Below are 27,703 nucleotides of genomic sequence, written 5' to 3'. Positions count from 1 at the left end.
GTATAAAATATGTAAAGGGAATATCATTTCTAATGATGCTTGATTAATGGACTATAGTGTTTTGATCACGCCTCTAAGTATGAGAAATGTGACTTTTCTAACAAAGCATTAATGATTTGATAAGAAGTTAGTAGAAAGAGTATATATCATTGTAACAAATAACAAGATAATATCAAGGTCTCCAACATGATTAATAACTATGTCTGCATATATATAATGCATATTTGGATTGGATCATCGACTCAAATCCATCTGCCAAATTTGAAATTCACCCTTCGATTGATCTACATTATTTCACAATATATCACAATGACCACCTAGACAACATTGTCATTTAATTTGCCAAATTATGAAATTCATCCGTGTTTATGCACGCGCATGTGATTCATTGCTCATGTGTCATGCGTCAGCAGCCAGTAGCGAAGCTAGATTTTTAATGCAGGGGCAAATTAATGGTAACACTTATGGGATATTTGTTTTGTCGTCAACGAAAACACCTTCAACCTTCGTAACAAAGCTCACGAGGGATATGGATTGAAGCTTCAATTATCGAAAGTAATTTAAGACCAAACATGGTTTAGCCCGACCCACTTATCAAACGCGATCAACCTAGGTTAGATCAGATTTTTTTGGAAAAGCGTAATCTAGGGTGATTCGACTCGGCTATCTTGTTAGATTGAGATCCAACCTGAGTGTAAGCTTGGCCGGTCTGGCTCATTTGACTCCTATATCTAAACTGACTCACCTTACAATTGTAATAATCATTTACTACTAGGTCTGTCAAAATGGATATCGGGTATTGGGTATCCAATATCCAAACCCGAAAAAGTCGGGTAATTGGGTAATAAATTATGTATGTGTTAATACTTTTCCTATTATAGAACCAAGTCCACTGCGATTAATACTTGGAGACTTTATTGTCTATGTATGTGTTAATACTTGGCAACATAATAGAAATCTCAAATTTGGGATATATTTCGAACTTTTGATGGATTTCTTTTGATTATTAGTGTTAATATTTATCTACAGAACTTATTAGTTTTATTTGATGTGAGCTAATACATGATATGTTTTGGCAATGGTTTAATTTCAAAATTCACATGAAAGTTAATTATCTTTATGGATTAGTATTGTTCAGATACTTTTGTTTGAGGATGAAATGCTCATTTTGTGTTTAGCGACATTTTTTTATAAATGTTGTACAATGTCATTTTTTTATACATATTGTTATTTTCTTTTAAATTTGAACTATTTCAAGTTTGTATTTCTAAAAGTTTGTAGTTAATTTTCTAATAAAAAAAGAAAAATTCAAAATCGGGACTGGATACCCGATTTTTCGGGGCTGGATACCCGAGTCGGGCATTCAGATACCCAAAATTAGTTTCGGATCGGGTATCGGGTATCAGTTTTTGGAAAATTCGGGATCGGGTACCCGAAATTTTTGGATCGGGTATCCGCGGGTACCCAATTTGACAGGCCTATTATTACTATTAATTTCTTTGAGCTGTTTATAATTCATACTTACATTAAGAGTCAATGCCATTCTCTACATACCATAATTTAGATCGACTGTTGATTCTTGTTTTAGGATTTTAACTAATCTTGTTAATCAATAAAACTGACTACAACTTCATGGGCTAGCCCTATATAATTTCTTAACTATGGGCTGTAAATGGGCCAATGAAGCCCATTTCGAGATCTAACGGTTGAAATTACTATATATTCAGAAAGATGGAATTCATATATAAATATCTCCCAACTCAGATATATCTTTATTTTCTACTATTTCTTAGATTGGAAGAAAAATATATTTGAGTATTATTAACTTATTAATTACTTAATCTCCTCTACTTTATAAAAAAAGAGATCTTTTAATCTTTTTCCATGTGGAGCCCACGAGACCACTGTGAGCATAAAGTGAATCAAGGTCAATCACTTGTGCCGTGTGCTTCACTCGTTGTACTTTTCTTTCTTTCCCCACTATTTCTCGTTTTCTTTTCCAGTATATAAATTTATTTTCATCTTTGCCCTCTTCGCTTCCCCATTCAACGTTTGGGATTTTGCATCTATCACCTCCTTTCTCCCTTTGCTTCGCGAGAGTCTCTTCAGACTCTGCCCTCTATTTGATTCTCTTCAGATCGGTTTATGAGGTAATCATTCCGTCAAAGATCCAAATTTTATCACCTTCTTGTGGCTGTGTGTGTTTTTTTCTCAGATCTGCCATTTTTTGGATTTGTAATCGGTAATATTTTTAGTTTTTAGCTAGGGTTTGTTATGTTGGATTGGGTTTTGTGGTAGATTGTTCTTCATTTTTGTGGAGTTTTTATATTTCGATTTAGGCTTTAGGGGATTTATTTAGCTGTAGGGTTTTCCCTATGATCTTTAAAAATTTTAATGTTTCATATATTTAAAATTCTAAGTAGCTTTATCGTAGAGCTAATTCAGGATCTGGATGGTTAGATCTTTCGATTTCTCTTCGTAATTTCAATTCTATTATGCCAAAGTTACTAACTTTTTGTCTTTTTCTTGACTTACAGCTCGAAGGAGAAACCCACTCTCGGGTAAGTCTTTGAACATCCAGTTTATTGCGTGTTAAGCAGATTCTTTTCATTTTCAGTTATTTCTTTTCCAAAATATTTAAGGATACTGGCAAAGTCTCTGCCTCTGAGCATTTAAGCAGCTGAGAATCTTTGCCTTTTGTGCCTTTTTTCTAACTTTGTAATGACTTTTAGCTGTCATTTTTCGACAAAATTGTCTCTTTCCTAGCCGAGTTCATTACCGAATAACTTTCCCTGCATATTGATGGGTGGTGGCATTGAATTATTTATTACAGTGGCACGCGGATTAAGACCCGCAAACGGAATATTGCTGCGCCACTGGACCCTGCAGCATTCTCGGATGCAGTGGTCCAGATTTATTTGGATAATGCTGGTGATCTGGTATATATATATATATATATATATCTTTACTGTCGTTTCTTCTCTTACAGCTGAATCCTTGATCGCCTTTTCTGTGATGCATGTATCACCAATTGTCCTAATTTGAACAGTTTGGACACATGGCGTTTTAACTGTTAATCAATGGAAATGTCTGTTGTGGCTGCAGGAACTTATTGCAAAGTGCATTGAATCTTCAGACCTTAATTTCTCAAGATACGGTGACACCTTTTTTGAGGTTGGTTTCTTAAGCTTGTCTTCTTCATACGTTGGTTTTCTAAATTTAAGGATTTAGGGATTCAATAATGATGCAACTTTATCCTTTTCCTCGTAGTAGAATGTATCAGTGAATGTTATGCAAATTATCTTGTCATGTTTGTTAACAAATAATTCAATTTTCAGAACTTATGGCTAGTAGTAGATACACCTAGTTTCTGTGGTTGATTAGTCATTTTTTGGAACGTCATTATGCAGTTTTGAAAATCATTTGGCCATAACTTAACTTTTGCTTAAGGAACTCTTTTCAATTTTTATATTCATCCTTCAGATGTATGTAAGTACTCAATTTTTTATTTTACATAAGATTGTTTTGTGTTTTTCACTCATTCACCTGCACATTCCCTACTAATTGAATTTCATTAACCATTTACTAGAAACTTGTTGAATCTGAGGTTATTTTGTATTTTCTAAAATTGATGGCTAATGTTGATTGGTGACGAGGAATTGACGAATTTGCAATTTCTTTGGTTTATTGGTGTTAAGGGTGCACTAATTATTTTGTGTGTATAGGTTGTATTCAGGGGCACCCGTACACAACCTGGCACTATAAAGCTCGATGAGGGGGAGCGTCATCCATACTCTATATTTGACTGTGAACCTAGTCGTGAAGTGATTTTGCCATCAGTGATATACATACAAAAACTTTTGAGGAGAAGGCCTTTCCTCATAAAGAGTCTTGAAAATGTCATGCAAAAGTTCTTGCAATCTTTGGAACTGTTCGAGCAGGATGAGAGGAAGAAGCTCGCTATTTTCACTGCACTTGCTTTTTCCCAGAAGTTATCCGGTCTCCCCCCTGAGACTGTCTTCCAGCCATTGCTCAAGGATAACCTCATTGAAAAGGGGCTAGTTCTCTCATTCATCACTGATTTCTTCAAGGAATATCTGGTTGACAATAGCCTTGATGACCTCATTGCAATTCTGAAGCGGGCTAAGATTGAGGACAGCCTTATGGACTTTTTCCCATCTGCGAAGCGGACACCTGAAGCTCTCTCTGAACATTTTACGTAAGTCGCCTACTTCTGCCCTTAACAAAAGAAAGGTTGTACTGAATTGCGGCCATATGTACTGAATTAACACCAGTTTGATAACAAATGCACAAATCAATCTATGATATCATCAAACAGAATTTTCTTGGACATTGTTTTGATATTTTCAGCTATGTTAAATGATTCTAACTTATCTTTGATTTCTTCATATCTCAGCAAGGAAGGGCTTCTATTATTGGTAGAGTACAATGAGAAGAAACTTTTTGAGGTGAAGCTTAAGGAAATGAAAACTGCGATTACAAACCAGATAAGTGAAGCAGCTGACGTAGCTGAAGTCATAGAAACAGTTAAACAACATGTGAAAGATGCTAAATTTCCAGACATTGAAGTTGTGCGGATTCTCTGGGATGTCCTCATGGATGCAGTGCAATGGTCTGGGAAAAACCAGCAGCAAAATGCTAATTCTGCTCTACGTCAGGTATAGTCCGAATGTCCTGTATGCAGTTGTTTGTCTTGTTTTAGGCATAATGTTTTCTGTAAAATCCTTGTATGATTTATTCTTGTATTTTCAGGTGAAAACATGGGCTGCCCTGCTGAATGCCTTCTGCACCACAGGAAAGCTTGAGCTTGAACTTGTCTACAAAGTTCAGGTCCAGTGCTACGAAGATGCTAAACTGATGAAACTGTTTCCTGAAATAATAAGATCACTATATGATCAGGATGTTCTTGCAGAAGATACCATTCTTCACTGGTTCCGCAAAGGAACCAACCCTAAGGGCAGGTTGGCTGTGTTTTTATTATTTTGGAAAGGAACCAACTCCATGGCTCTACTGCATTTTGCCTGAAACGTGGACTTTCTCATTCATTATTGTTGTTTCTTGGTGTGTTATAGGCAAACATTTGTGAAGTCGTTGGAGCCATTTGTGAAGTGGCTAGAGGAAGCTGAGGAAGAAGAGTAACTTGGCGACGCAGTCATCCTATCTGTATGGTAGCTGGTCGTATTTATGTTTTATGGTTATCGACTACCTTGAACGCTAGTATTGTTTTCTGGCTGAAGAGAGCTGTTCATGTGAGATTTGATATTGGTGGCGTTTTTTCGTAATGTTTCTGGATTCATGTATGAAGACTTGCTACAATGTAATCGCCTGTTTTTACTTTTTTTTATTTTGAATTTTGCTTGTGTTTAGTTCATGGAAGACTCACACTCACACCTGTTGAAAGCTAAATCAAAAACATCAAATCTAACAATTACCACTACCCAAAAACCTTTTTGCATGTCAAATAAAACATTAGTAATGGGCTACAGTATTGCCTTCAAACATAGAACAGAGCAAAGAAAATGCCAGATTCTTATGAGCATACAAGTCACATTTTCTCGAGGGACCTAAAAAAAACACTGGAAAAAGAATTGAAACAAATATGTAGGGAAGGTGGATACTATCCCATTCTCATCCACGGCATTCAAGCCTGAGGATGACTCCCAGACCGCTCTAATATTAGCTGGGCCGACGTCCCATCCACCACCAAACGCAAACGTCACTACCATCTAACGAAAACAACCTCCCTTTCCCGCAAAAATAATCACAAACAGTTTTTGGAACGAAATATCAGAGCCACTAGTATAGTGAATGCAATGCCCGCATCGTTTATTTCCTACCCTTTCTCTCCTCTGCAGCTTTGATGTCGTCTTCCCCAGGTATGAACCTTGGCAACGTTATGAGTGTGTTCACACGCGACACTCCTTCCAGAGCAGACCAATCGTGCCCAACCGCATGCTCCTCATCTGCCTCGTCCTCATTAGCTTCCGAGTCTTCTCCGTTTTCATCCATCACGTGTGTGACCGTGCCAGACCGGTTCAGCCCAGTTGGACTAGGACCATCCTCCTCATAAGCGGTGGGGATGTTCTCTTTACATGAAGAAGAGTAATCGTTTGAGTCGAGGAAGAGGCAAACAACAGCACAATCATCTATTTTAGAAGTCGGATACTTGGATTTCCAAGACCGTACTGCTGTCTCCACTAGGGTTCGAGCAGCAGATGAACGTGTGGAGCAGGAATTCACTATTTCAACCACTTCCTTGTTTGAGAGTACATCCCAAATCTGCCAAGTGTATAAAAATTTTCTATATTATGCAAGAGTTTGGCAAAAACCAGAAATAGTTAGTAACAAATGAAGACGCATACCCCATCTGTGGCGATGACAATGAACTCATCCTTATCAGTAATGCGCCTATAAGAAACCTCAGGAACAGAAATAAGACCGAAGTCCTTGAGACAGAAATCACCAAATGCACGTGCCATAGCAAGGCCAGGAGAGTTGTTGTTTGGTAGCCACACCCTTGGGACTTCGGGTTCATCCTGAAGAGCAAAAACGCGTCCTCTACATTTACGAATCCTAGCTGCTTCAGCTGCAAGATAAGTGTATGTTGATTAAATTAAGAAAGTGGATTATAACAGAAACACAAATGAAGAGTTTCCTTCAGAGCAAGGTAATGTAGACTTGTATGAAGAAAGCATATGGAAAGCATATAAAATTTGAGTACTCGTCCCACACTAACGATTTCCCAAACCTACTTAAGTAGTGCCCAACCACTAGCAATGTTATGCCGTATAAAACTGCCACAAGGGTTATGGCACACATGGTGGGATATAGCAGTCGATAAATAAATAAAAATATTTTAAAAATATGAAATATAAAATGCAATAATTTGGAAACATAATATCTCAAATCTTAGAACGACAATTAAAACATAAAGTCATAAACCATTATATTATACGGATAGTATGTCCTAGGCAGATACTTCCTTCACATTCTTAAAACTTGTTCCGAGTCAAAGTGGGACACATATTACCGACGGAGGGAATATTTGATTACATTGACCACTAGCATGATTATCAACACCAAATGCAGATAACCCAAAAGTAGCAAGTTATATATGTCCAAACTCCAATATCACCAGGACAGCGGAAATATGTGATGAAGATTTAAGAAAATCACTAGTAGGATACTAGCTCATGTTCAAAAATGGCAACAAGGAAGGTGAACAGGCATGAAACAACATATAACAATATAAAACTTAAATAATGCATGTCCTTTCTGCTATAATCCTAGCACATTGCTTACGCAAGAGCAGAGCTGCACCTGGAAGATTAGGTTTCAGATCCACGGTCAACTGGACTGCAGCAAGCGAGTTATTTGCATCTCTAGTAGCTAAAATGGCTCTAGAGTCCCCAACATTTCCAATCACAAGATCTTGACCCTGTAGAAGATCATGAAATGTTCAAATATATCGGGAATATCACAAATCCTGATTCGTAACTTACTAAACTAAACTTACCTGTTTCACGAGAGTTACAGCTGTTGTTCCACTGCAGAAGCAATCGATATTTGTATGCATTCTCAACTCCCTGTCCATAACCTTATAGGCCTTGAGGAAAGATTCCTTCAATGTCTGGAAGATCTCTGGCTGCTTTCCAGTTTCTTCGATGTCAATGGAGGTTCTACTTTCCTCTTCAGCAGACAAGAAGGAAGTATCTTCCGAGCACACACTACTTGTATTTAAACTGACTTCCCTTAGAACCTCATCACCCTTTATACTGACCTCCCAATGTGCACTCAGCTTCAGAGGTAAAGAGTCTCTAACTCTCTTTGCAACCAAATGACCATAAGGACCATGGCCGTCAAATACCCCACAGAACACTGTGTCTGCTCTCGAACCAAAGTTCTGAATATTCAAATTGGGTAAAGAATCAGTTCAAGATCTTAAGTTTGTGCAAGAAAACTAGTTTGGCCCTATGGTTACTGGAAGTTTAGCATCTCCTGCCCAACTTTTCAGCTGAACACAATGCTGGATGATGCATCAAATTTGTATTGTGCATATTTTAGAAATATTATGACAAAAATAATAACATGTTATAAACAGATAAAAATTACAGGCATCATGCATCTAGTATGCATAGTAGTTGTATTCATATCAAACAGTTCTGCCTTTAGATTTTCGAATTAGATAAATCACGACATCAGGAAGAAGAGAGAAGGAGCTAACCTCCCAAACAATCATGGCATCTTGATTGGTCCCTTTCCTGCCCTGCTGGCTAAAGAGACAAGCAATGTCACTTGAACCATTCAAGAACATCCGGCCCGGGGTCCTATGCAGCTGCTCTTCCCTCCTATAGTCAAAGGAGGAACTTCGAGACCCAAACCTCCGTTTTGAGTTCCTCCTCTTTGTAAGCCCCACCGGAGAACCAGACTGTGGGCTCCCGCTCTCACCAGACAAGCAGGAACCCATTCTCAGGGCCCTGATTACATTTAGAAAACACTCCAGACCAGAAACACAGTCACACCCCCTATTTTCTGTAATTGGATCCGTCACGAAATCCGATAGGAAACCCTTTGAAGACTTTCCAATCCCCGAGACTCCCTAGAATCCACTTTTCCAACAATGTATGGAATCCCCAGCAATAAAAAATAGTTCAATTTCCTAAAACGATATATCAACAGCTCCTCTGAATTCAGCAAAGAGATACCCTACCTAAAAGGTAACTTGAAAATCCACTCTTCACTTCTCTTCAAACAGGTGAAATAAGAATAAGCATCCCAATATATAAAAAAAGAGAGCTTTCAACTACCCTTATCCTCAATTAATTCAGAAAGAAGAAAACACACAACACAGATGCCATTATATAATAGTGACAACACAACAATGAGCAAAAAGGGCACACACCACAGAGAAAAAGAGCAGATCTAAGAAAACTATGCCCTTTTCCACAATTCACAAACGATACACACTTAACTTGATTCCGTACAAAAAAAACCCAAATCAATTTAGCACAGAATACGAAGAAAGGATCAAAATTGGTCAAACCAAGTTTGTCACGATCGCATCAATCGCGTTTTTTATCCAGAAAACCTGGTCGAAATCGACATGAGGAAACAAAAGGCGATGCCTTTGACACGGAAAACGAATGAGAGGAGTTTAATTTGAGAGGGAGACGTGATAACAAACTGAGGTGGTGAAAAACAGGGATCGCAAAAATAGCTACGCACGCAGCGAGTTTAAGTATTCGAGATGATTGTAGGTCACGCTCACACAGAGAGAGGGCACGCGGTGACGGGTGAGTGTGTGATAAATTTGACAGACCGTCCAAGAAAATACTCCTATATACTGTACACATTTTTCTTAATCTATACGTACATTTTATCCTTATATACGTGTATTTATTGGAATATTTTATAAATAAATGATTTCCGTGGTGGATTGCAGAAATCTCTAATCACTGTTTTCTCCATTAATCATAAAATAATTCGATTAGTATTTGTTATTATTAAAATAAGAGCAGTAATTATCATGATGAAACGGTAACTGTCATTTTTATTAACGTTTTCTTTGTTTTTTTTAACTAAATTTCTTGAAAATTACTCAAGCCCTATATTCCCTTTTTTGCAATATTTTGAAATCTTTTTTTAAACTTCTTTTCACTTTGGTCCATTTTCAAAAAATAAAAAAAATTTATTTTAGAAAACTTTTATCACTATAAAATATAATCCACTTTTTATTAATACACTTTTTTCTTTCGGTCTCTTTATTATTTTACTAATTTTGTACACTATTCAAAACTTATACTAATTCAAAAGTTCATATTATTGGAAAACAGAGGGAGTATGTATACTTTTCTTACTTTTAGTTGTCTTTAGTTGATTTTTCAATAAGATTATTTTTTATTTTCCTTTTTTTGATTAACTTAATTATCACAACATAACAATAATTTTAGGAAGAGAGTAAAATAAAGGTGTGGAATAGGGCTGGCAATTTTCGACACGACACGACACGATAATCCGACACGAATTCGCACGAAATTATTGGGTTGGGGTCAAGTCTTATTGGATCTGTGTCCTTATCGGGTTGACCCATTAATAACCCGATAATTTCGGGTTGAGTTCGGGTCGGATACGGGTAACCCATTAAGAAATAATATTATTATTTTTATTATTATTTAAAAAAATATATATTACTTTAATTTTTTAATTTCTTATAAATTAGGTTTAAATAGTATAAAACGAATTTTAATTGTGTAAATTAGGTTAAAAATTAAGGTTTAATCGTGTAATATCAGGTTCGGGTTGTTATCGTGTCGTGTCAACCCATATTATATCGTGTCGATAACGGGTTCGTGTCGAGTGCGTGTAGTGTTCGGATTTGAAGGTAGCAGGTCGGGTTCGTGTTCGAATTTACAGTTTCCTTAACAGGTCGGGTTCAGGTTATGCCTTATTGGGTTGGGTCATTATTAGGTTAACCCGATAACGATCCAATCCGCACGATTTGCCAGCCATACGTGGGAGTAAGGTAATAAGGTTCCATGAAATCACCTTGTGCGCATTTTTTTTCTTCAACTTTTTACTTTTCCTATTTTGTTCAGAAAGTCAACATCAAAGAAAAATACAAACACTGTAAATCCCATGTGAGTTGATGATGTGGCGAATTTTTGATGGGAATAAATGCAAGTAATAAATGATCACAACACGGGAAATTACGTGGTTCGATTTACTGAGGTAAATCTACGTCCACGGGAAGAAGAGAGGGCAAATTTGTATTGCTTGGTCTCGCTTACAGATTACAATACTGATTTGCTATAAGATTCAGGATCTAGAGAGCTTAACCCCTGTCTATCTGATCTAGGTTCTATTTATACATTGAACTAAGATCGTGGTTTGCAGCACCACTCACTAGATCGTGGATGGTTGATAACTGCTTAACACCACTAAATAGATCGTGGGTGTAATGGAGGTCGTGGAGATCCTGCATGGGTCCACTATCTCCTTGTTCGGTCGAACACTGAGACCGAACTGCTGAACTTTGCCGATTAGCTTTTGCCGATCTGAGAGTAGAGCTTGATTGGTTGGCTTTTACCGAGCTGTAGGCTGCGACCGAACTCTTTGGTTGTGCCGAACCGAACTCTTTGGTCATGCCGAACTGATACTCTTTCTTGGGTTTTGGGCTGATGGGCCGTCGCTGTTATTGGGCTCGCAACTAGGGTTTAGTTGTTTAGTTCGTACCCCATCACCACCCCCCCCGAAAAGCGAAGTGAATCACTTCGGCATTTTAGATAAGTGTAAGGGGGAGGCTAACGTCAGGGGACGTGCTCTGCACGTGTCCGCATTAAATGCGACAGCAAATCCGGCCAGAGAATCCAGAAAAAGTGGGATTTGAAACGGTGCGACGAATTTGAAAAAGCCTCTGCGAATCCGATAAATATTTCCTTTCTTCATCATTGGAAACACTTTTGCGATTATTTCTTCTGTATTCTCTCCCTTTTTCGAAAAATTTTCTTCCGCTTCTTCAAGACTTTCTTCAGACTTTCGACCATCAGAGAGTAAGAATCATGTCTTCTTCTTCTGAATCTGTTTCTGAATCAGGTAGCGGTAGGAAGGGGGGTAAGGGGTCTTCTGGCCGGAAGAAGTCCGGGGAGAAGACGGTAGAATATTTTCCGAGCATTTTGAGTAAGGATACTGTGATATCCTTACACGGAAAATATTTTCTTCCTGGGGGGTTAGTGGTGATTCCCGACGACATTCATAGGGCTAACTCGCCGCCGGAGGGTTATGCCACCGTTTACGAAGCCTGCTTAGAATGCGGGCTTCGTTTCCCTCTTCCCCCTGCCTTTGTAGAGCTTCTTGATTTTTTTCAACTTCCTTTAGGTCAGGTGACTCCAAATTCTTGGAGGCACTTATCGGCCTTTGCTGCCGAGCTGCGTAGACTAGAAAAGGATCTGTCTCTGAGGGCAATCCTTAATTTCTTTCAGTTTAAGAGAAAGGGTTCCTGGTTTTACTTGATCCCTTTACAGCCCTTCAGAGCATTCTGTAAAACCAAATGGCCGAAGTGGCAAAATCGTTTCTTTTTTTACAATAGGACAGCGGCTCCGGACTTTTCCTGGAGAGGGCCGAAGTCCGTAATTCCTCATCCTCGGGTAGAACCGTTGGACGAGCTCGAGGGCGAGCTCAATAAGATTCCCATGATTAGGAAACAGTATTCGGAATCTGAGCTCGTCAAGGGCGACTTCGTGTTCGATTCCTCGTCTTCGGACGAAGAGACTGAGGGTGAGGATTTCTTTTTTATGCTTTACTGCTTTAACGACGAAGACTAACCTTGTTTTCTTGCTTTTTGGCAGTGAACATGCTAAACAAGCTCGGTCGCAAATCCTCCGAATCTAATGAGCCGGAGATACAGAAAGCCACCGGCTCGGCGTCTGATGCCGAGAAGAATCCGAAAAGGCAGAAGACCTCTTCTTCGGATCCAAAAAAGCCGGAGTCGACTTCGGCAAAGGGGAAGGGGAAGATTCAGAAACCCCCAAGAGCGCCGGAGAAAGACATTGTCTTGGCGGCCCCTTCGGAACATGTCTGTGAGCCTTTTGCATGGCCAACGGACTTTGTAGAGGTGAATTCTCTTCTTGATTTTCTGGCCTTGCTTTTTTCCTATATTTTTTGTGGCCCCTCTGTTGACTTTTTCCTTTTTTCATTTTCAGAGGAACAATATGCTCTCCAAGCTCGTCGCCGTTGAACTCTCCAAAGCGTCCAACGATTATGCTGAGATGCAGAGGAAGTTGAATGCTGCTCGTCACCAGGCCGAACAGGCTCGGGCAGACTTTGAGAAGGCAAGGGCCGCTAGGATCTCGGCTCAGGATGAAGCTCAGCGTGCCAAAAACCAGCTCATCATCCAGAGAGAGCAATCTAAACAGAGGGAGGCTGCCGCCGTGGTTGCTCAGGGGGAGGCTCTCCGTGTTTTTGCGGAGAAACTCTTTTTAAGCAATCAATTTTCGGCCTTTATCGGTGATCTGCTGAAATTGATGACCGATAACGCTGGGCAGGGACCCGAAGTCGTCCTGCCGCTGTATGGCCGAGAGATTTCAGCTCGTCTCCAGAGTCTGCCGCTCCTTGAGGAGCTTGCTTCTTCCTCGGTCCTGCTCTCTGCTGAAAGAGTCCGTAACTGCCGCGCTGACCGGGACGAGAACATGGAGGCCATCTTTGCCTCCTTGGGACCTGTTTCACCCGCTTCAATCTTTAACGAAGAGGGTGGGCAGGAAAACGAGGCCAGCAAGGAGACCGAGCAGACGGATCAGCAGGCCGGCGACGGGCATGCCGAGCAGGAGGTGCAGCAGATCGGCGATGGGGGCACCGAGCAGGCTGGAGGGAGTAGGGAGGCCGAGGCTGAAGCCGAAGTAGACAAGGAGAAGGAGGCTGAAACCCACAGAGGAGCCGGAGACGAAACTGGCGGAGTATGATTTCGTCTCCCTTCTCTTAGTTTAGTTTCTTTCTCTCCTTGTAAAATGGCCTTGAAGCCCTCCTTGTGTAAAAAATTTTTCTTGTGAATGAAAAAATTCCTCTTTCTACACTCGTGTCTTCTTTATAGCTTTTCGTAATCTCTTTTACTCCTGTTGTGGTTTACTGCCTGCTCGGTAAACTGAAATGCCGAACTGACATAGCTGCTTTGTATTCTTAACTCTAAGGAGCTGGAGGTACTTCACTGGAAGCGGCTATACTCTTCGGCTTTAAACGAAGCTGAGAAAAAAGTCATAGATGACCAGGTGAAGTATGACGAACTCTTGGCTCGGTTAGTGGAGCTGGAGTCCAACAATAAGGACTTAAAGTCCATAGAGAAAGATCTGGAGGCCGAGCTGAACACTGTCATCGCTGAGAGGACTGCATATGAGGATTTCATCTGCGGGCGCGGGGGAATGACCATATCTGAAGTTCAGAATCAAGTTGATGAACTGTGGGAGGAGCTTCATGTACTCCGGAAGAACAATGCGCTGGAGAGCTCGGCTTGCCAACAAGTTGTGAAGTCATTGCGGCGCTTGGCTTCTCGGTACGACATCATTCTTTCCCGGCGTCCCTCAATCGAGAGATTCCTTAGGCGTTTCCCGCCAACAGATGCTCACACTCCAACTCAAACCTCTAATCCACTTGCTCAAGATTCTACTCCAAACCAACAACGGACTCAGGATGAACCGGAAACGTCAAGACGAGAACGTACTCCAAGTCAGCAACGGACTCCGGAGCAACCGGAAATGTCAAGACGAGAACGCCCTGAAGTTCGTAGAGGAGTTGTGATTATGAGTGAGCAAGATCAGCGGATGCTTCGTGAAGAGACTCTTCGCCGCCGAGGTGCTAGAACTTCCCGGACTCAGGGAAGGGGCGGTAGGTCGATCAGAGCATCTCGTCGACCTACTTATTCTTCAACTGTTCGGAACACCCGAACTCAGCATCATGAGGATTTTTTGGATAGGTGGCTCAACTTTAGCAACCGTGGACAGTAGAATAGTCCTTTGTAATGGTGTAACGCCTTCTCGTAGGGCAGCGAACTTGTATGCCGAACAAGACTTAATAAATGAAATTTTTTCATTTCGCTTCTATCACTGCGTATTTACAGTTCAGCGATTTTTTATTTCATTTATTGTACTCGTCCGCGGTCTTATGAAGAAAACTCTTCTTTGGCCGGACTCGTCCTCAGTCTTATGAAGAAAACTCTTCTTTGACCGGACTCGTCTTCGGTCTTATGAAGAAAACTCTTCTTTGACCGGACTCGTCTTCGGTCTTATGAAGTAAATTCTTCTTTGACCGGACTCGTCCTTGGTCTTATGAAGTAAACTCTTCTTTGGCCGGACTCGTCCTCAGTCTTATGAAGAAAACTCTTCTTTGACCGGACTCGTCTTCGGTCTTATGAAGAAAATTCTTCTTTGACCGGACTCGTCCTTGGTCTTATGAAGTAAACTCTTCTTTGGCCGGACTCGTCCTCAGTCTTATGAAGAAAACTCTTCTTTGACCGGACTCGTTTTCGGTCTTATGAAGAAAACTCTTCTTTGACCGGACTTAGTTTGTGTCCTTATTTGGCGAGTTTTATCGCTTGGATTGGACTTTCCCTTTGTGTCCTAATTTGGCGAGTTTTATCGCTTGGATTGGACTTTCCTTTTGTGTCCTAATTTGGCGAGTTTTATCGCTTGGATTGGACTTTCCCTTTGTGTCCTAATTTGGCGAGTTTTATCGCTTGGATTGGACTTTCCCTTTGTGTCCTAATTTGGCGAGTTTTATCGCTTGGATTGGACTTTCCTTTTGTGTCCTAATTTGGCGAGTTTTATCGCTTGGATTGGACTTTCCCTGGTTGACCGAAGTGGTTTTCGGCTTATTGCAGTCCGTTTCAGACGAACTGCTTGTTTCTTAAGCTGAATTGTGGTATTGTATCTTCCTTAGAAGCTTGGACTCACAATTGTCTTTAATACATGATCTAAAAAGGGGATCAGCCTTTAAAGATCAATATACCTCAGTAATATTTATAAGAGACAAAACGCACATAGAGACTAAACGCACATAAAGACAAATAAAAAAGACGAAAAAGATTTTAAACTTTTATAAAACGACCAACATAAAGGACAAATAGAAACATGAAAGCACATATCCCTAGGACCGAACTAGATACAAGACTGACCGGACCTTGTCTCTTACAAATGGAACTTCTTGAGGTTGGAAATATGCCATGTTCGGGGTACTTGTTCTCCTGACATGTGAGTCAATTTATAAGACCCTTTTCCCAGGACTTCTGACACCCGATACGGACCTTCCCATGTGGGTTCAAGTTTGCCCAGCTTTTCTGCTCGGCTTACTTCATTGTTTCTCAATACGAGATCTCCCACTTGAAACTGCAGCTTTTTCACCCTTTGGTTATAATACCGGGTTACTTGCTCCTTGTACTTGGCTGCTTTTATGCAGGCCAGTTCTCTTCTTTCTTCGGCAAGATCTAGTTCGGCTCTCAGTCCGTCATCATTCAGTTCTGTTGAGAAATTGAGTGTTCGGGGGCTGGGTATGCCGATCTCAACCGGAATTACGGCTTCAGTGCCGTACACTAGACTGTACGGAGTTTCACCGTTGGAGGTTTTTGGTGTAGTTCGGTAAGACCATAGGACTTGAGGAAGATTTTCTACCCATTGTCCTTTGGCTTGTTCTAACCGAGCTTTTAATCCTTTCACCAAAATACGGTTTGTTACTTCCGTTTGTCCGTTTGCTTGTGGGTGAGAGACCGAAGTGAACCGCTGTTGAATATTCAACTCTTGGCACCAATTCTTGAATGTCTTGTCGGTGAACTGAGTCCCATTATCCGAAATGAGGATATGGGGTATGCCAAATCGGCAAACTATGTTCTTCCAAACAAAATCCAATGCCTTCGAGCTCGTTATCGTAGCTAATGGTTCAGCCTCCACCCACTTTGTGAAGTAGTCCACGGCAACGATCAAGAATTTCATTTGCCGAGGAGCTTGTGGTAGTGGTCCTACTATGTCTATGCCCCAGCATAAAAGGCCAAGGGCTTTGCATAGCACATAGATCGGTCTGCGGCATCCTTGGGATATTTGCATGGATTTGGCACTTCGTACATTTCTTAACGAGCTGTACTGCTTCTTGTACCAAAGTTGGCCAATAATATCCCCATCTCAGAACTTTTTTAGCTAAAGCTCTAGCTCCGATGTGGCTGCCCACGATCCTTCATGAACTTCTCTAAGGATGTAGTCCGTCTCTTCTGGTCCTACACATCGCAATAACGGTTGAAGGTAGGACTTTCTATATAGGACTCCTTCATGAAGTTCATACCGAAGTGCTCGGCATGTGATTTTCCGAGCTTCTCTCTTATCCTCGGGCAGTTGTCCTTGATCTAGATACTTTGATATTGGCGTCATCCAGTTCGGCGAGCTGGTTACTGAAAGTACCTCAGCATCATCAATGCTTCTGTGCGGTAATTCCTCCACTTTTGAGCTCGGATATGAGGCTAACTTGCTTAAAGTATCTGCTCGGCCATTTTCCGCTCTGGGAATGCGGATTATCCGAAAATAAGAGAAACTTCGGCTAATGCTTTGCGCTTTGTCCAAGTATTTTTTCATCCTTTCATCTCGGGCTTCACTTGTACCCAACATGTGATTCACTATGACTTGTGAATCACAATGGATTTTGAGAGATTTGATAAATAGACTTTGCGCTAACCGAAGTCCGGCAAGAAGGGCTTCGTATTCGGCTTCGTTATTAGTGGTTGGGAATAAGAACCGAAGTGAATAAGTTACCTCGTGTCCGTCGGGAGCGATAAGTAGAATACCAGCTCCACTTCCCGTCTTATTCGAAGCTCCATCTACGAATCCAATCCAACAGTCCGGCGGCTCTACTTCGGGTTCCTGGGGCTGTGTTGGTTCATCATTGGTAGGGCTTTTCTGTTCGGCAATAATAGGGATTGCTTGATCGAACTTTGCCTCTACCAGAAAATCTGCCAAGGCTTGTCCCTTGATGGCTTTCCGAGGTAGATATTCTATTGAATGTTCTCCCAACTCTATGGCCCACTTGGCAATTCTGCCTGATGCTTCAGGCTTAGTCAAAACTTGCCGAAGTGGAAGATCGGTTAAGACGCATACCTTGTGAGCATAGAAATATGGCCGCAGTCTCCTTGCTGCATTTACTAATGCCAGAGCAATTTTTTCCAGAGGTTGATACCTTGTTTCGGGACTTCTTAAAGCTCGGCTTGTAAAGTAGATAGGACGCTGCTTTAGGCCTTCTTCTCGTACAAGTACCGCGCTAATGGTTTGATCTGATGCCGCTAAATATAAGAATATCACTTCGGCATCTATTGGAGCAGAGAGAATAGGGAGTTCGGCTAAATAACTTTTGAGTTCGTCAAAAGCCTTTTTCTGTTCGGCTCCCCACTCAAACTTTGGTGCCTTCTTCAAAACATTGAAGAACGGCAGTTGCTTTTCGGCTGCTTGGGAAAGGAATCTATTCAGTGCGGCTAGACATCCAGTTAGCCTTTGCACATCATGTATGGACTTCGGCATTGCCATGTTCTGAACAACTTGAACCTTTAGGGGATTTGCCTTGAGTCCGTCCTTTGAAACCCAACAACCCAGAAACTTTCCCGAATCTACCAAAAAGGTACATTTTTGGGGATTGAGTTTGAGGTTGGCTTTTTTGAGCACGTCGAGAGTTGATTTGAGATTGTCTTCGTAGTCCGAAGTGCTTCTACTTTTAACAACTATGTCGTCAACATAGACTTCAACCTCTTTTCCGATCAGGTGCCGAAATAGCTTGTCTACCATCCTTTGATATGTGGCTCCGGCATTCTTTAAACCGAATGGCATCTTTTTATAAGCAAAAATGACGAAGTCAGTAATGAAAGCCGTTTTTGAAGCATCATTCTCATCCATTAAAACTTGGTGGTATCCTTTATACAAATCAAGAAAACAGAAAATTTCGAAGCCTATCAAAGCTTCTACTTTTTTATCTATGTTCGGAAGGGGGTAGCAATCTTTAGGACAGTGCTTATTTAGATCGGTAAAATCTATGCACATCCACCATCCTCCTTCTTTTTTCTTGATCATCACAGGATTGGCCACCCAAGAAGGATATTTTACTTCGAATAATACATCCGCTTTCAGTAATTGGCGGACTTCGTCATGGATGACTTGATTTCTTTCTGCCGCAAAGAGTCTTTGCTTCTGTTTTATAGGCCGGACTGAAGGATCAATATTTAACCGATGTGTAATTACCTCGGAAGACACTCCGGTCATGTCCAACGGAGACCACGCAAAGACATCTTTGTACTCTTTGAGGAGCTGGATGGTCTTTTCCCGGAGCAGAGGTGTTCCCGCGAAACCGATCTTGACCGTTCTGGATAGATCATCTTCGTATAACTGAACTGTCATCGAGTTCGGCTCCGGTGTGACTTCGGTCATTTCTCCTGCCTCTGACTCCGGCTGCTGTGATTGCTATGCTTGATGGTGCCGATCTGATTGCTCGGCACTTTTAAGCGCAATCTGCAAACATTCTTTTGCTCTCTTTTGATCACCTCGGATGACTGCAATCCCTCCTTTAGTGGGGATCTTGATTGTGAGGTGATAAGTAGAGCAAATGGCCCGAACTGTGTTGAGCCAGTCTCTTCCCAGGATGATGTTATACGGGGACCGAGCTTTTACCACAAAAAACTCGATCATCGTACTGGAGCTAGTAGGCGCTCTTCCCACCGTAATCGGAAGGCTGATAGTACCTTCAGGGCGGGTGTCTTCCTGGGTGAAACTTTTCAGAGGAAGTGGGGCCGGACTGAGCCGAGCTGGATCCACTTCCAGTTTATCAAAACATTCTTTAAAAAGAATGCTAACCGACGCTCCTGTATCCACAAACACTCTGTGGATCAGTTTGTTTGCCACTCCGGCCTGAATGACAATCGCGTCTTGATGAGGAGAAATGGCCGGGACGGGATCTGCATCTGAAAACGTGATTACTTCCTCCTTCTTCAGCCTTTTATGCATAGGCTCCTCTCGATTGACGCCTCTGCGTTCTGCTTTTAGAGACGACTTAGTCTTCCCGGCTGGGAGAGCGTCAATAGTCTGGATTACTCCGTCATATTGCGGCTCGTCATCGTCTTCAGGATCCTGTTGCCTTTTAGGATCCTGAGGAGCGCAGTTCGCACCTCTCTGTTTCTTATTCTTCTTCGGCAGCTTGCTTTGGTATTTTTTTAACGTCCCTGCTTTCACAAGAACATCAATACCTGCTGCCAAATTTCGGCACTCCTCGGTATCGTGACCGTGGTCTTGATGGTAGGAGCAGTACGTATCCTGACTTCGGCGCGTGGCTGATTTCGTCGTCCGCTTTGGTTTTTCGAACATATCAGAATGCAGTTCGAAAATTTCCGCTCTCGACTTGTTCAATGGTACGAACTGAGCGGGCGGTTTCTCAAGATCGAGACGTGGTCCCAATCTGCCTTGTACCGGTGCCCTTTGAATTCTTTCAAAAGGAGTTCGGCGAGGAAGCCCCTGATCGCTATGATCGGGCTTCTTTTTGTCTCCTCTGGATGAGCTGTCTAAAGACCGTTTTCGACGGTCTGCCTCATCGGCACGAGAAAACTGGTCCGCAATGTCCCACATCTCTTGAGCTGTTTGCGGACTGCACTCAACGAGCTTTCTGTAGAGAGCTCCGGGCAGAATTCCATTTTGGAATGCCGAAATGACAAGTAGATCATTGAGATCATCTACTTGTAGGCATTCCTTGTGGAATCTCGTCATGAAGTCGCTAATTTTTTCATCGCGACCTTGACGTATAGAAAGCAGCTGAGCCGAAGTGATTCGGGCTTCCGCTTTCTGGAAGAATCTCCTGTGAAAAGCATCCATTAGATCTCTGTAAGATCTAATGCTCCCTTGAGGGAGGCTGTCAAACCACCTTCTTGCGTTCCCGATAAGCAGCTCGGGAAACAGCTTACACATGTGAACCTCATTGAGACCTTGGTTCGCCATATTATACTGATAGCGTCCCAGGAAATCATGAGGATCCACTAACCCGTCATAAGTCATTGACGGAGTTCGGTAATTCTGTGGCAATGGAGTTCTGGTGATATCATCCGAGAATGGAGTCTTCAGCGCTCCATACATAGCGAATCCGACATCTCTCCGGTATGGTGGAGATGGAGTTCTCCTGTGATTTCGGTAACAAGGAGGAGAAGGAACATGTCGGTGGTGAGGATTCTTTCTCCTGGAAGGTGCGACACTACTGCGGTAGTGACTTTCATGTCTGGAGGGGGAGGGAGAATCCGCTGTTTTCTTCTCCGGCTTCTGGCTCTTTTGCAGGAATGTTAAGAACTCATCCTGCTTCTCAGCCAAGAACGACTTGACAGCCTCATTCAAAGCGAGCTGCTGGGGAGGCTCGGTGCGATGACTTTTTGAGTGGTTTGTTCTTTCACCGTGAGAACTGGAGGCAGATTTCTCCCGAGGCTGTTTTCCAGACCTGCGGGCTGGACTAGCTTCCTCACCTTCATCACGGACGGAAGTACGGGTATTATGTGATCTGGTATGCATTTTTTTTTTTGGTGGAAAAGGATCAAAAACTCGCTTTTATCACAGTTTTGGTTCTCTGTTTCCCACAGACGGCGCCAGTGATGATGTGGCGAATTTTTGATGGGAATAAATGCAAGTAATAAATGATCACAACACGGGAAATTACGTGGTTCGATTTACTGAGGTAAATCTACGTCCACGGGAAGAAGAGAGGGCAAATTTGTATTGCTTGGTCTCGCTTACAGATTACAATACTGATTTGCTATAAGATTCAGGATCTAGAGAGCTTAACCCCTGTCTATCTGATCTAGGTTCTATTTATACATTGAACTAAGATCGTGGTTTGCAGCACCACTCACTAGATCGTGGATGGTTGATAACTGCTTAACACCACTAAATAGATCGTGGGTGTAATGGAGGTCGTGGAGATCCTGCATGGGTCCACTATCTCCTTGTTCGGTCGAACACTGAGACCGAACTGCTGAACTTTGCCGATTAGCTTTTGCCGATCTGAGAGTAGAGCTTGATTGGTTCTTTTGCCGATCTGAGAGTAGAGCTTGATTGGTTGGCTTTTACCGAGCTGTAGGCTGCGACCGAACTCTTTGGTTGTGCCGAACCGAACTCTTTGGTCATGCCGAACTGATACTCTTTCTTGGGTTTTGGGCTGATGGACCGTCGCTGTTATTGGGCTCGCAACTAGGGTTTAGTTGTTTAGTTCGTACCCCATCATGAGTAATTTATTTATTACACGAATTAATTGTTTTTGTAGCTAGCAATGGTTCACCTGTCATGTCCACACTATAGATATTAATATTTGTAGACATTATATTATCCAATAAAAAACACCACGCGATTCATGCTTTCGATGGCCAACAACTTTGATATCATTTTTTTTCCTAATTTATTTCTAACTTGAACAAAATTGTGAAGATATATTATTATCCAATAAAAAACAACACGCGATTCATGCTTTCGATGGCCAACAACTTTGATATCATTTTTTTCCTAATTTATTTCTAACTTCGAACAAAATTGTGAAGATATATGATAAATTGGAATCTTGAATTTAAGATATGCGGTGAACGAAGTTTGATCAATAATAAATGTGACGAGACATTTAATTTTTTGGAAATTAAATAATATAGCGTCGATCTACGTTCCACGTAGATGACTGTAGTATATTCACTTTCTCAAATCCGATTCCAGATGAGTGAGAAAAAGTGGATTAAAGTTGGTCACATTGTAGCTTTTAATAAAGCTATGAGATTAAAACTTAGGGAGTAATTAACTAGTGTTAATTATCCCATATAGGAGATGAGACACATATTTTAATGTGTATTTATTAAGTGACTTTACTACACTTAATAATTATAGTGGACTAAGATGGGTTGAAGAAGCCCACATGAGCGCCGAGCCGAGCCGTGCCCGGGCCCGGGCCCGAGCCCGCGCCCGTGCCCTTGGCAATTGCTCTTTGGTGCTTGGGCTTGGGCTTGGGCTTGTACCTGGACCCAAACTTAATGTTTTGGACCAACGCTTAGTCAGCGAGACCAGTGGCATGAGATAGACTTGCCGTTGAAGGATCGGACCTTAACTGAACTTAAAACTATCGAAACCTAATCCTTTGCTTGGAGATGACCAACGCCAACACCTCCGCTGCCACTACTCCGGCCACCACCGCCTCCACTGTTCCGACCACCGTACCTTCACTACTGCCGCTCTCTCATCAGCCTTGATGGGTCAAGGCACTCCATTTTCTGCCTCAAATACCTCTTCGGTATGGGACAACCCCTTTGGGGTGTTTACTGGATCCACCTTTGGTGGGTCGATAAGTTCCACTTTTAGTGGTTCCTTTGGATCCTTTAATGGATCGAGTGTTGGTGCCTCCGGGCTCAATACTAGTGTTGGATCTATTGAGATCAACACGAATGTGGGGTCCTCTATGGGAAACACATATGTGGGGGGCAATACGCTCCACACAAACTTTGGAGGTTCAACTGGAGCCAACATGAATGGTTCATATCCAAGACCAAACTCGGTGCCTTTGATGCCGAGGATGATGCCTCCCGCCGAGAAGCCCTCCAAGTTTGGAGAATCCGACTTCAAGAGGTGGCAATAGAAAATGTTGTTCTACTTGACAACATTGGGGGTCGTACACTATCTCAAGGAAGACGAGCCACCCATGCCAAGCGATCAAGAGACAAGATTGGAGGTCTTCTCCGACTACGACGCATGGCACAAAGGGGATTATCTATGTAAAAATTTCATTTTAAGTGCATTAGATGATAGCCTCTATAATGTATACTCTAATGTAACCACATCTAAACAAATGTGGGAAAACCTAGAGAAAAAGTACCGTAGTAATGATGCCGGTACTAAAAAGTTTGTAATAACTAAGTACTTGGACTACAAAATGGTCGATTCAAGACTAGTGATAGACCAAGTACAAGAGTTCCAAATAATCATCCACGAACTCGCCGCCGAGGGGATGATCTTGCCAGAAAACTTTACTTCTGGCACGATAATTGAGAAGCTTCCACCAAGTTGGAAGGACTTCAAGAGCTACCTTAAGCACAAGCGAAAGGAGATGACCCTTGAAGAACTGATCGTGAAGTTGCGCATTGAATCTGACGTGCGCAAAAACGATCTAAAGGCTAAAGGCCATGGCCCCTTTGAAGCCAAGGCCAACTTGTTGGAGCGAGAGGTCCCTCCAACAAACGTCCTCGCCCAAATCGTCCAACGTCAAAGGACAAAGGCAAGGCAAAGCAACCTGTGAAAGACGACTGCTACAAATGTGGCAAACGTGGGCACTACGCCAAGGATTGCCGAAGCAAGAACAAGAGGCCTGCTGCCCACATCGTCGAGAAGGAGTTCAAAAATGGGATGAAAATGACCTCATTGTCGTGGTTACTGAAGAGGCCAACTTAATTGAAAACAAGGGAAGCTGGTACATCGACACTGGAGCAACTACTCATGTTTGTGCTGATAGGAACAAGTTTTCAACTTACAATCCTGTTGATGGGAGGAAGATCACCTTGGGGAATCAAGCATCATCCGAAGTGAAAGGGACTGGAGATGTGATCCTCAAAATGACATCTGGCGTCTCTATCACCTTGAAGGATGTGCTGCATGTGCCCGACATCCGAAAGAACCTAGTCTCTGGATCTATACTAGTTAATAAGGGTTTTAAACTTGTATTTGAGTCCGATAGGTTTGTATTGTATAAGTTTGGAAAGTCCCTCGGAAAAGGTTATGTAACCGATGGACTTTTTAAGCTTAGTGTGGCTACACGCCTTGTTCCAAAGCCTTTGGCTGTCAATAATAATGCATCCACTTCCTCTTACTTGACTGAGCATTCAAACTTGTGGCAACGTAGATTGTGACATGTAAATATAAACGCCATTAAAAGATTAGTAAATCTTGATTTACTAAAGGTAAGTGAAGTTTATAGTACAGATAAATGTGAGATTTGTCTTGAAGCCAAAATGGCTAAATTACCATTTCATTCAGTTGAAAGAAACACCAAACCCCTTGAATTAATTCACGCTGATGTATGTGACTTAAAATTTGTGCAAACAGGAAGTGGAAAAAAGTACTTTATCACCTATATAGATGATTGCACAAGATATTGCTACATCTATCTTTTGAAAAGCAAAGATGAAGCAATAGAAGCGTTCAAAAATTATAAGAACGAAGTTGAGAATCAACTTGGTTGTAAAATTAAAATGATTCGAAGTGATAGATGAGGGAATATGTAGCCCCGTTTGAAGAACTATGCAACGGAAGTGGCATAATTCATCAAACAACTGCTCCCTACTCACCCCAATTTAATGGGGTTGCAGAACGCAAAAATCGAACTCTAAAAGAGATGATGAAAGCGCTGCTTCTGACTTCAGGATTACCACATACATGTGGGGGGAAGCGGTTTTGACCGCCAACTATATCTTGAATAAAATCCCTCTCAAAGGTAAAGATGTTACTCCTTATGAGCTGTGGAAAGGAAGGAAACCATCCTACAAATACCTCAAAGTGTGGGGGTGTTTGGCTAAGGTGATGGTCCCCCCGCCCAAACAAGTTACAATCGGACCTAAAATGGTTGATTGCATCTTCATTGGATATGCACTTAATAGTAGTGCATACAGATTTGTGGTCCACAAGTCTGAAATTCTAACAGTGATTGTAGGAACAACGATTGAATCAAGAAACATTGTATTCCTTGTAAAAATAAGGAAAACGTAGCATCCAATTCTGAGACAAGAATTGAGGATGAAACCACCAGTTCTAAACCATTGGAGATAGAGCCCGATTCACGCAAACGTGCAAGGCCTGATCCGAATGAGGCAGCATTGAGACGTGGGAATAGGGTCAGAACACCAAAGACATTTGGTCCTGACTATATTGCATTCATGTTGGACGAAGAACCAACATTGATAAAAGTAGCCTTTGAAGGCCCAGACGGGTTGCATTGGAAAGAAGCTGTTCAAAGCGAAATTGATTCAATTTTGCTAAACCACACGTGGGTGCTGGTTGATCTACCTGAAGGTGCTAAACCTTTAGGATGCAAATGGGTCCTTAAAAGAAAGCTTAAGGCCAGTGGACAAGTATAATGCTAGACTGGTAGTCAAAGGCTTTAAACAAAAGGAAGAGTACGATTTCTTCGATACCTACTCACATGTAACGAGGATTACATCACAATTCGAGTGCTTCTCGCGATTGCTGCTGTACACAATCTTGAGATTCATCAAATTGATGTTAAGACTGCATTTCTAAACGGTGACCTTGAAGATGAAATCTATATGGAACAACCTGAAAGTTTTGTAGTACCCTGGACAAGAGAAAAAGGTATGCAAATTGGTTAAATCCCTCTACGGATTGAAACAAGCGCCGTTGCAGTGGCACTTGAAATTTGATAACGTGATGTTATCAAATGGATTTAAAATCAACGAATGTGACAAATGAGTCTACATTAAGAACACTAATAATGGATACGTTATAGTGTGTCTCTATTTTGATGATATGTTAATCATGGGTAGTAACACCCAAGTGATTAACGACACGAAAGTCGTGTTAAAAAGAAACTTTAACATGAAGGACATGAGTCTAGCCGATGTAATTCTTGGAATGAAAATTCTAAGAACATCCGAAGGAATCACCTTAACACAATCTCATTATGTTGAGAAAGTACTAAAAAGATTCAACGCTTATGATAGCACGCCGACTAAGACACCTATAGAGCTAAATGTTCATTTAACCATGAACAAAGGCGAACCTGTCGCATAAGAAGACTATGCGAAGATCATTGGGTGCATTATGTATCTGACTAATTGCACCCGGCCCGATATCGCTTGCGCTGTGAACAGATTAACACGCTACACGAGCAATCTAAACAAAGAGCATTGGACTACTCTTGTAAGGGTTTTGAGATATTTAAAATATACTCAAATCATGGGTTACACTTTACGAGATACCCCCCGGTACTTGAAGGGTACTGTGATGCAAACTGGATATCCGATAATTCACGAGATACCCCCCGGTACTTTACGAGATACCCTCCGGTACTTGAAGGGTACTGTGATGCACGCTACAAAAACTCACTCTCTACAAGTGGATACGTCTTTACTATTGGGGGTGGTGCTGTCTCGTCAAAATCCACAAAACAGACTTGTATAGCCCGATCAACAATGGAATCTGAATTCATAGCTTTAAATAAATCTGGTGAAGAAGCAGAGTGACTTAAGAATTTCCTAGAGGACATTCCTTGTTGGTCCAAGCCTGAGTCTCCAGTGTTAATTCACTGTGATAGCCAAGCAGCTATTGGAAGAACAAATAATGGCTTCTATAATGGTAAGTCTTGACACATTCATCGAAGACACAACACCGTGAGGCATTTGATCACAACTGGCGTGATTACAATCGACTATGTGAAGTCAATAGATAATCTAGCGGATCCGCTAACCAAAGGGTTAAACCGTGATCAAATAACTAAACTGCTAGAGGGAATGGGTCTAAAATCCACAAACTAAAGGAATAATCATAGTGGTAACCCAACCATGATGACTGGAGATGCCAAGAACTTGGTTTAATGGGAAAACTAAGCTATGAGAGTTCATGAGAAACACTCATATACATCTATTCCCTAAAGAGCAATAGAGTGTTGAAAAACCTGCCTAAGTGGTAAGGCTAAGTCTATGACTTTTAATGGTTCTTAAGGATCTCAAAGAGATGGAGTTCTCAAAGAGACCAAGTAGGGCAAGGTACTTGACTACGAATCACCTATGTAAATGCGAAGTGTGGCCGCTTCACAAAACGCATTTATGAATCCAAAGTGGTGTCCAAGACCGCAATGGACACAAACTGTGAGATTGGAAGAGGTTGAGGTGTTTAAGTGTTAACATCATTGTCTCGGTACACGCCGTGGAGGAATAGTTCAAAGCTTCGCGCTACTAGTCCGCGTGTGTATCCGATGGTGCTATCTATGGATGGTTCAAAGCCAAAAACTACCTATCCTTGTACTTATATACCTCGTGAGGGTTGAGCTTGTGTCTGCATGCATATGCATTTGACTTTTTTCACTCATGTGAGGGATTATTGGAATCTTGAATTTAAGATGTCCGGTCAATGAAGTTTGACCAATAATAAATGTGACGAGACATTTAATTTTTTAG

At 41.6% G+C, this 27,703-nt stretch overlaps 2 protein-coding genes across 2 annotated transcripts; one reads left to right on the top strand and one right to left on the bottom strand.

The window, feature by feature from the left end:
- Positions 1 to 1,969: 1,969 nt before the first annotated feature.
- Positions 1,970 to 5,390, top strand: LOC121781166 (basic leucine zipper and W2 domain-containing protein 2-like). Its single transcript, XM_042178881.1, has 8 exons — positions 1,970 to 2,150; positions 2,538 to 2,561; positions 2,834 to 2,939; positions 3,106 to 3,174; positions 3,726 to 4,219; positions 4,418 to 4,679; positions 4,774 to 4,982; positions 5,094 to 5,390. Exons 1-8 carry the CDS (start codon positions 2,146 to 2,148, stop codon positions 5,158 to 5,160), a joined length of 1,236 nt encoding a protein of 411 aa, XP_042034815.1. The 5' UTR covers positions 1,970 to 2,145; the 3' UTR covers positions 5,161 to 5,390.
- Positions 5,391 to 5,456: 66 nt separating this feature from the next.
- Positions 5,457 to 9,337, bottom strand: LOC121781165 (probable protein phosphatase 2C 33). Its single transcript, XM_042178880.1, has 5 exons — positions 8,246 to 9,337; positions 7,538 to 7,924; positions 7,342 to 7,459; positions 6,384 to 6,607; positions 5,457 to 6,300 (listed from the first exon to the last, which is right to left on the bottom strand). The coding sequence occupies exons 1-5, from the start codon at positions 8,486 to 8,488 to the stop codon at positions 5,848 to 5,850; spliced, it is 1,425 nt and encodes a 474-aa protein (XP_042034814.1). The 5' UTR covers positions 8,489 to 9,337; the 3' UTR covers positions 5,457 to 5,847.
- Between the last annotated feature and the right edge of the window lie 18,366 nt (positions 9,338 to 27,703).

This window comes from Salvia splendens, chromosome 20 (assembly GCF_004379255.2).
Source record: "Salvia splendens isolate huo1 chromosome 20, SspV2, whole genome shotgun sequence".
Lineage (NCBI taxonomy): Eukaryota > Viridiplantae > Streptophyta > Magnoliopsida > Lamiales > Lamiaceae > Salvia > Salvia splendens.
Note: the sequence above shows the minus strand (reverse complement) of the source record. Positions and strands in the feature narration are given on the sequence as shown.

What these genes read in the sequence shown, in the direction of transcription:
- LOC121781165 (XM_042178880.1), bottom strand. Translation starts at nt 8,488, where the DNA reads ATGGGTTCCTGCTTGTCTGGTGAGAGCGGGAGCCCACAGTCTGGTTCT. An exon ending in CTGTAACTCTCGTGAAACAG is followed by an intron (nt 7,460 to 7,537) that starts GTAAGTTTAGTT and finishes GATCTTCTACAG; the next exon opens with GGTCAAGATCTTGTGATTGG. An exon ending in TTGTCATCGCCACAGATGGG is followed by an intron (nt 6,301 to 6,383) that starts GTATGCGTCTTC and finishes TACACTTGGCAG; the next exon opens with ATTTGGGATGTACTCTCAAA.
- LOC121781166 (XM_042178881.1), top strand. An exon ending in AAGGAGAAACCCACTCTCGG is followed by an intron (nt 2,562 to 2,833) that starts GTAAGTCTTTGA and finishes TATTTATTACAG; the next exon opens with TGGCACGCGGATTAAGACCC. An exon ending in GCTCTCTCTGAACATTTTAC is followed by an intron (nt 4,220 to 4,417) that starts GTAAGTCGCCTA and finishes TTCATATCTCAG; the next exon opens with CAAGGAAGGGCTTCTATTAT.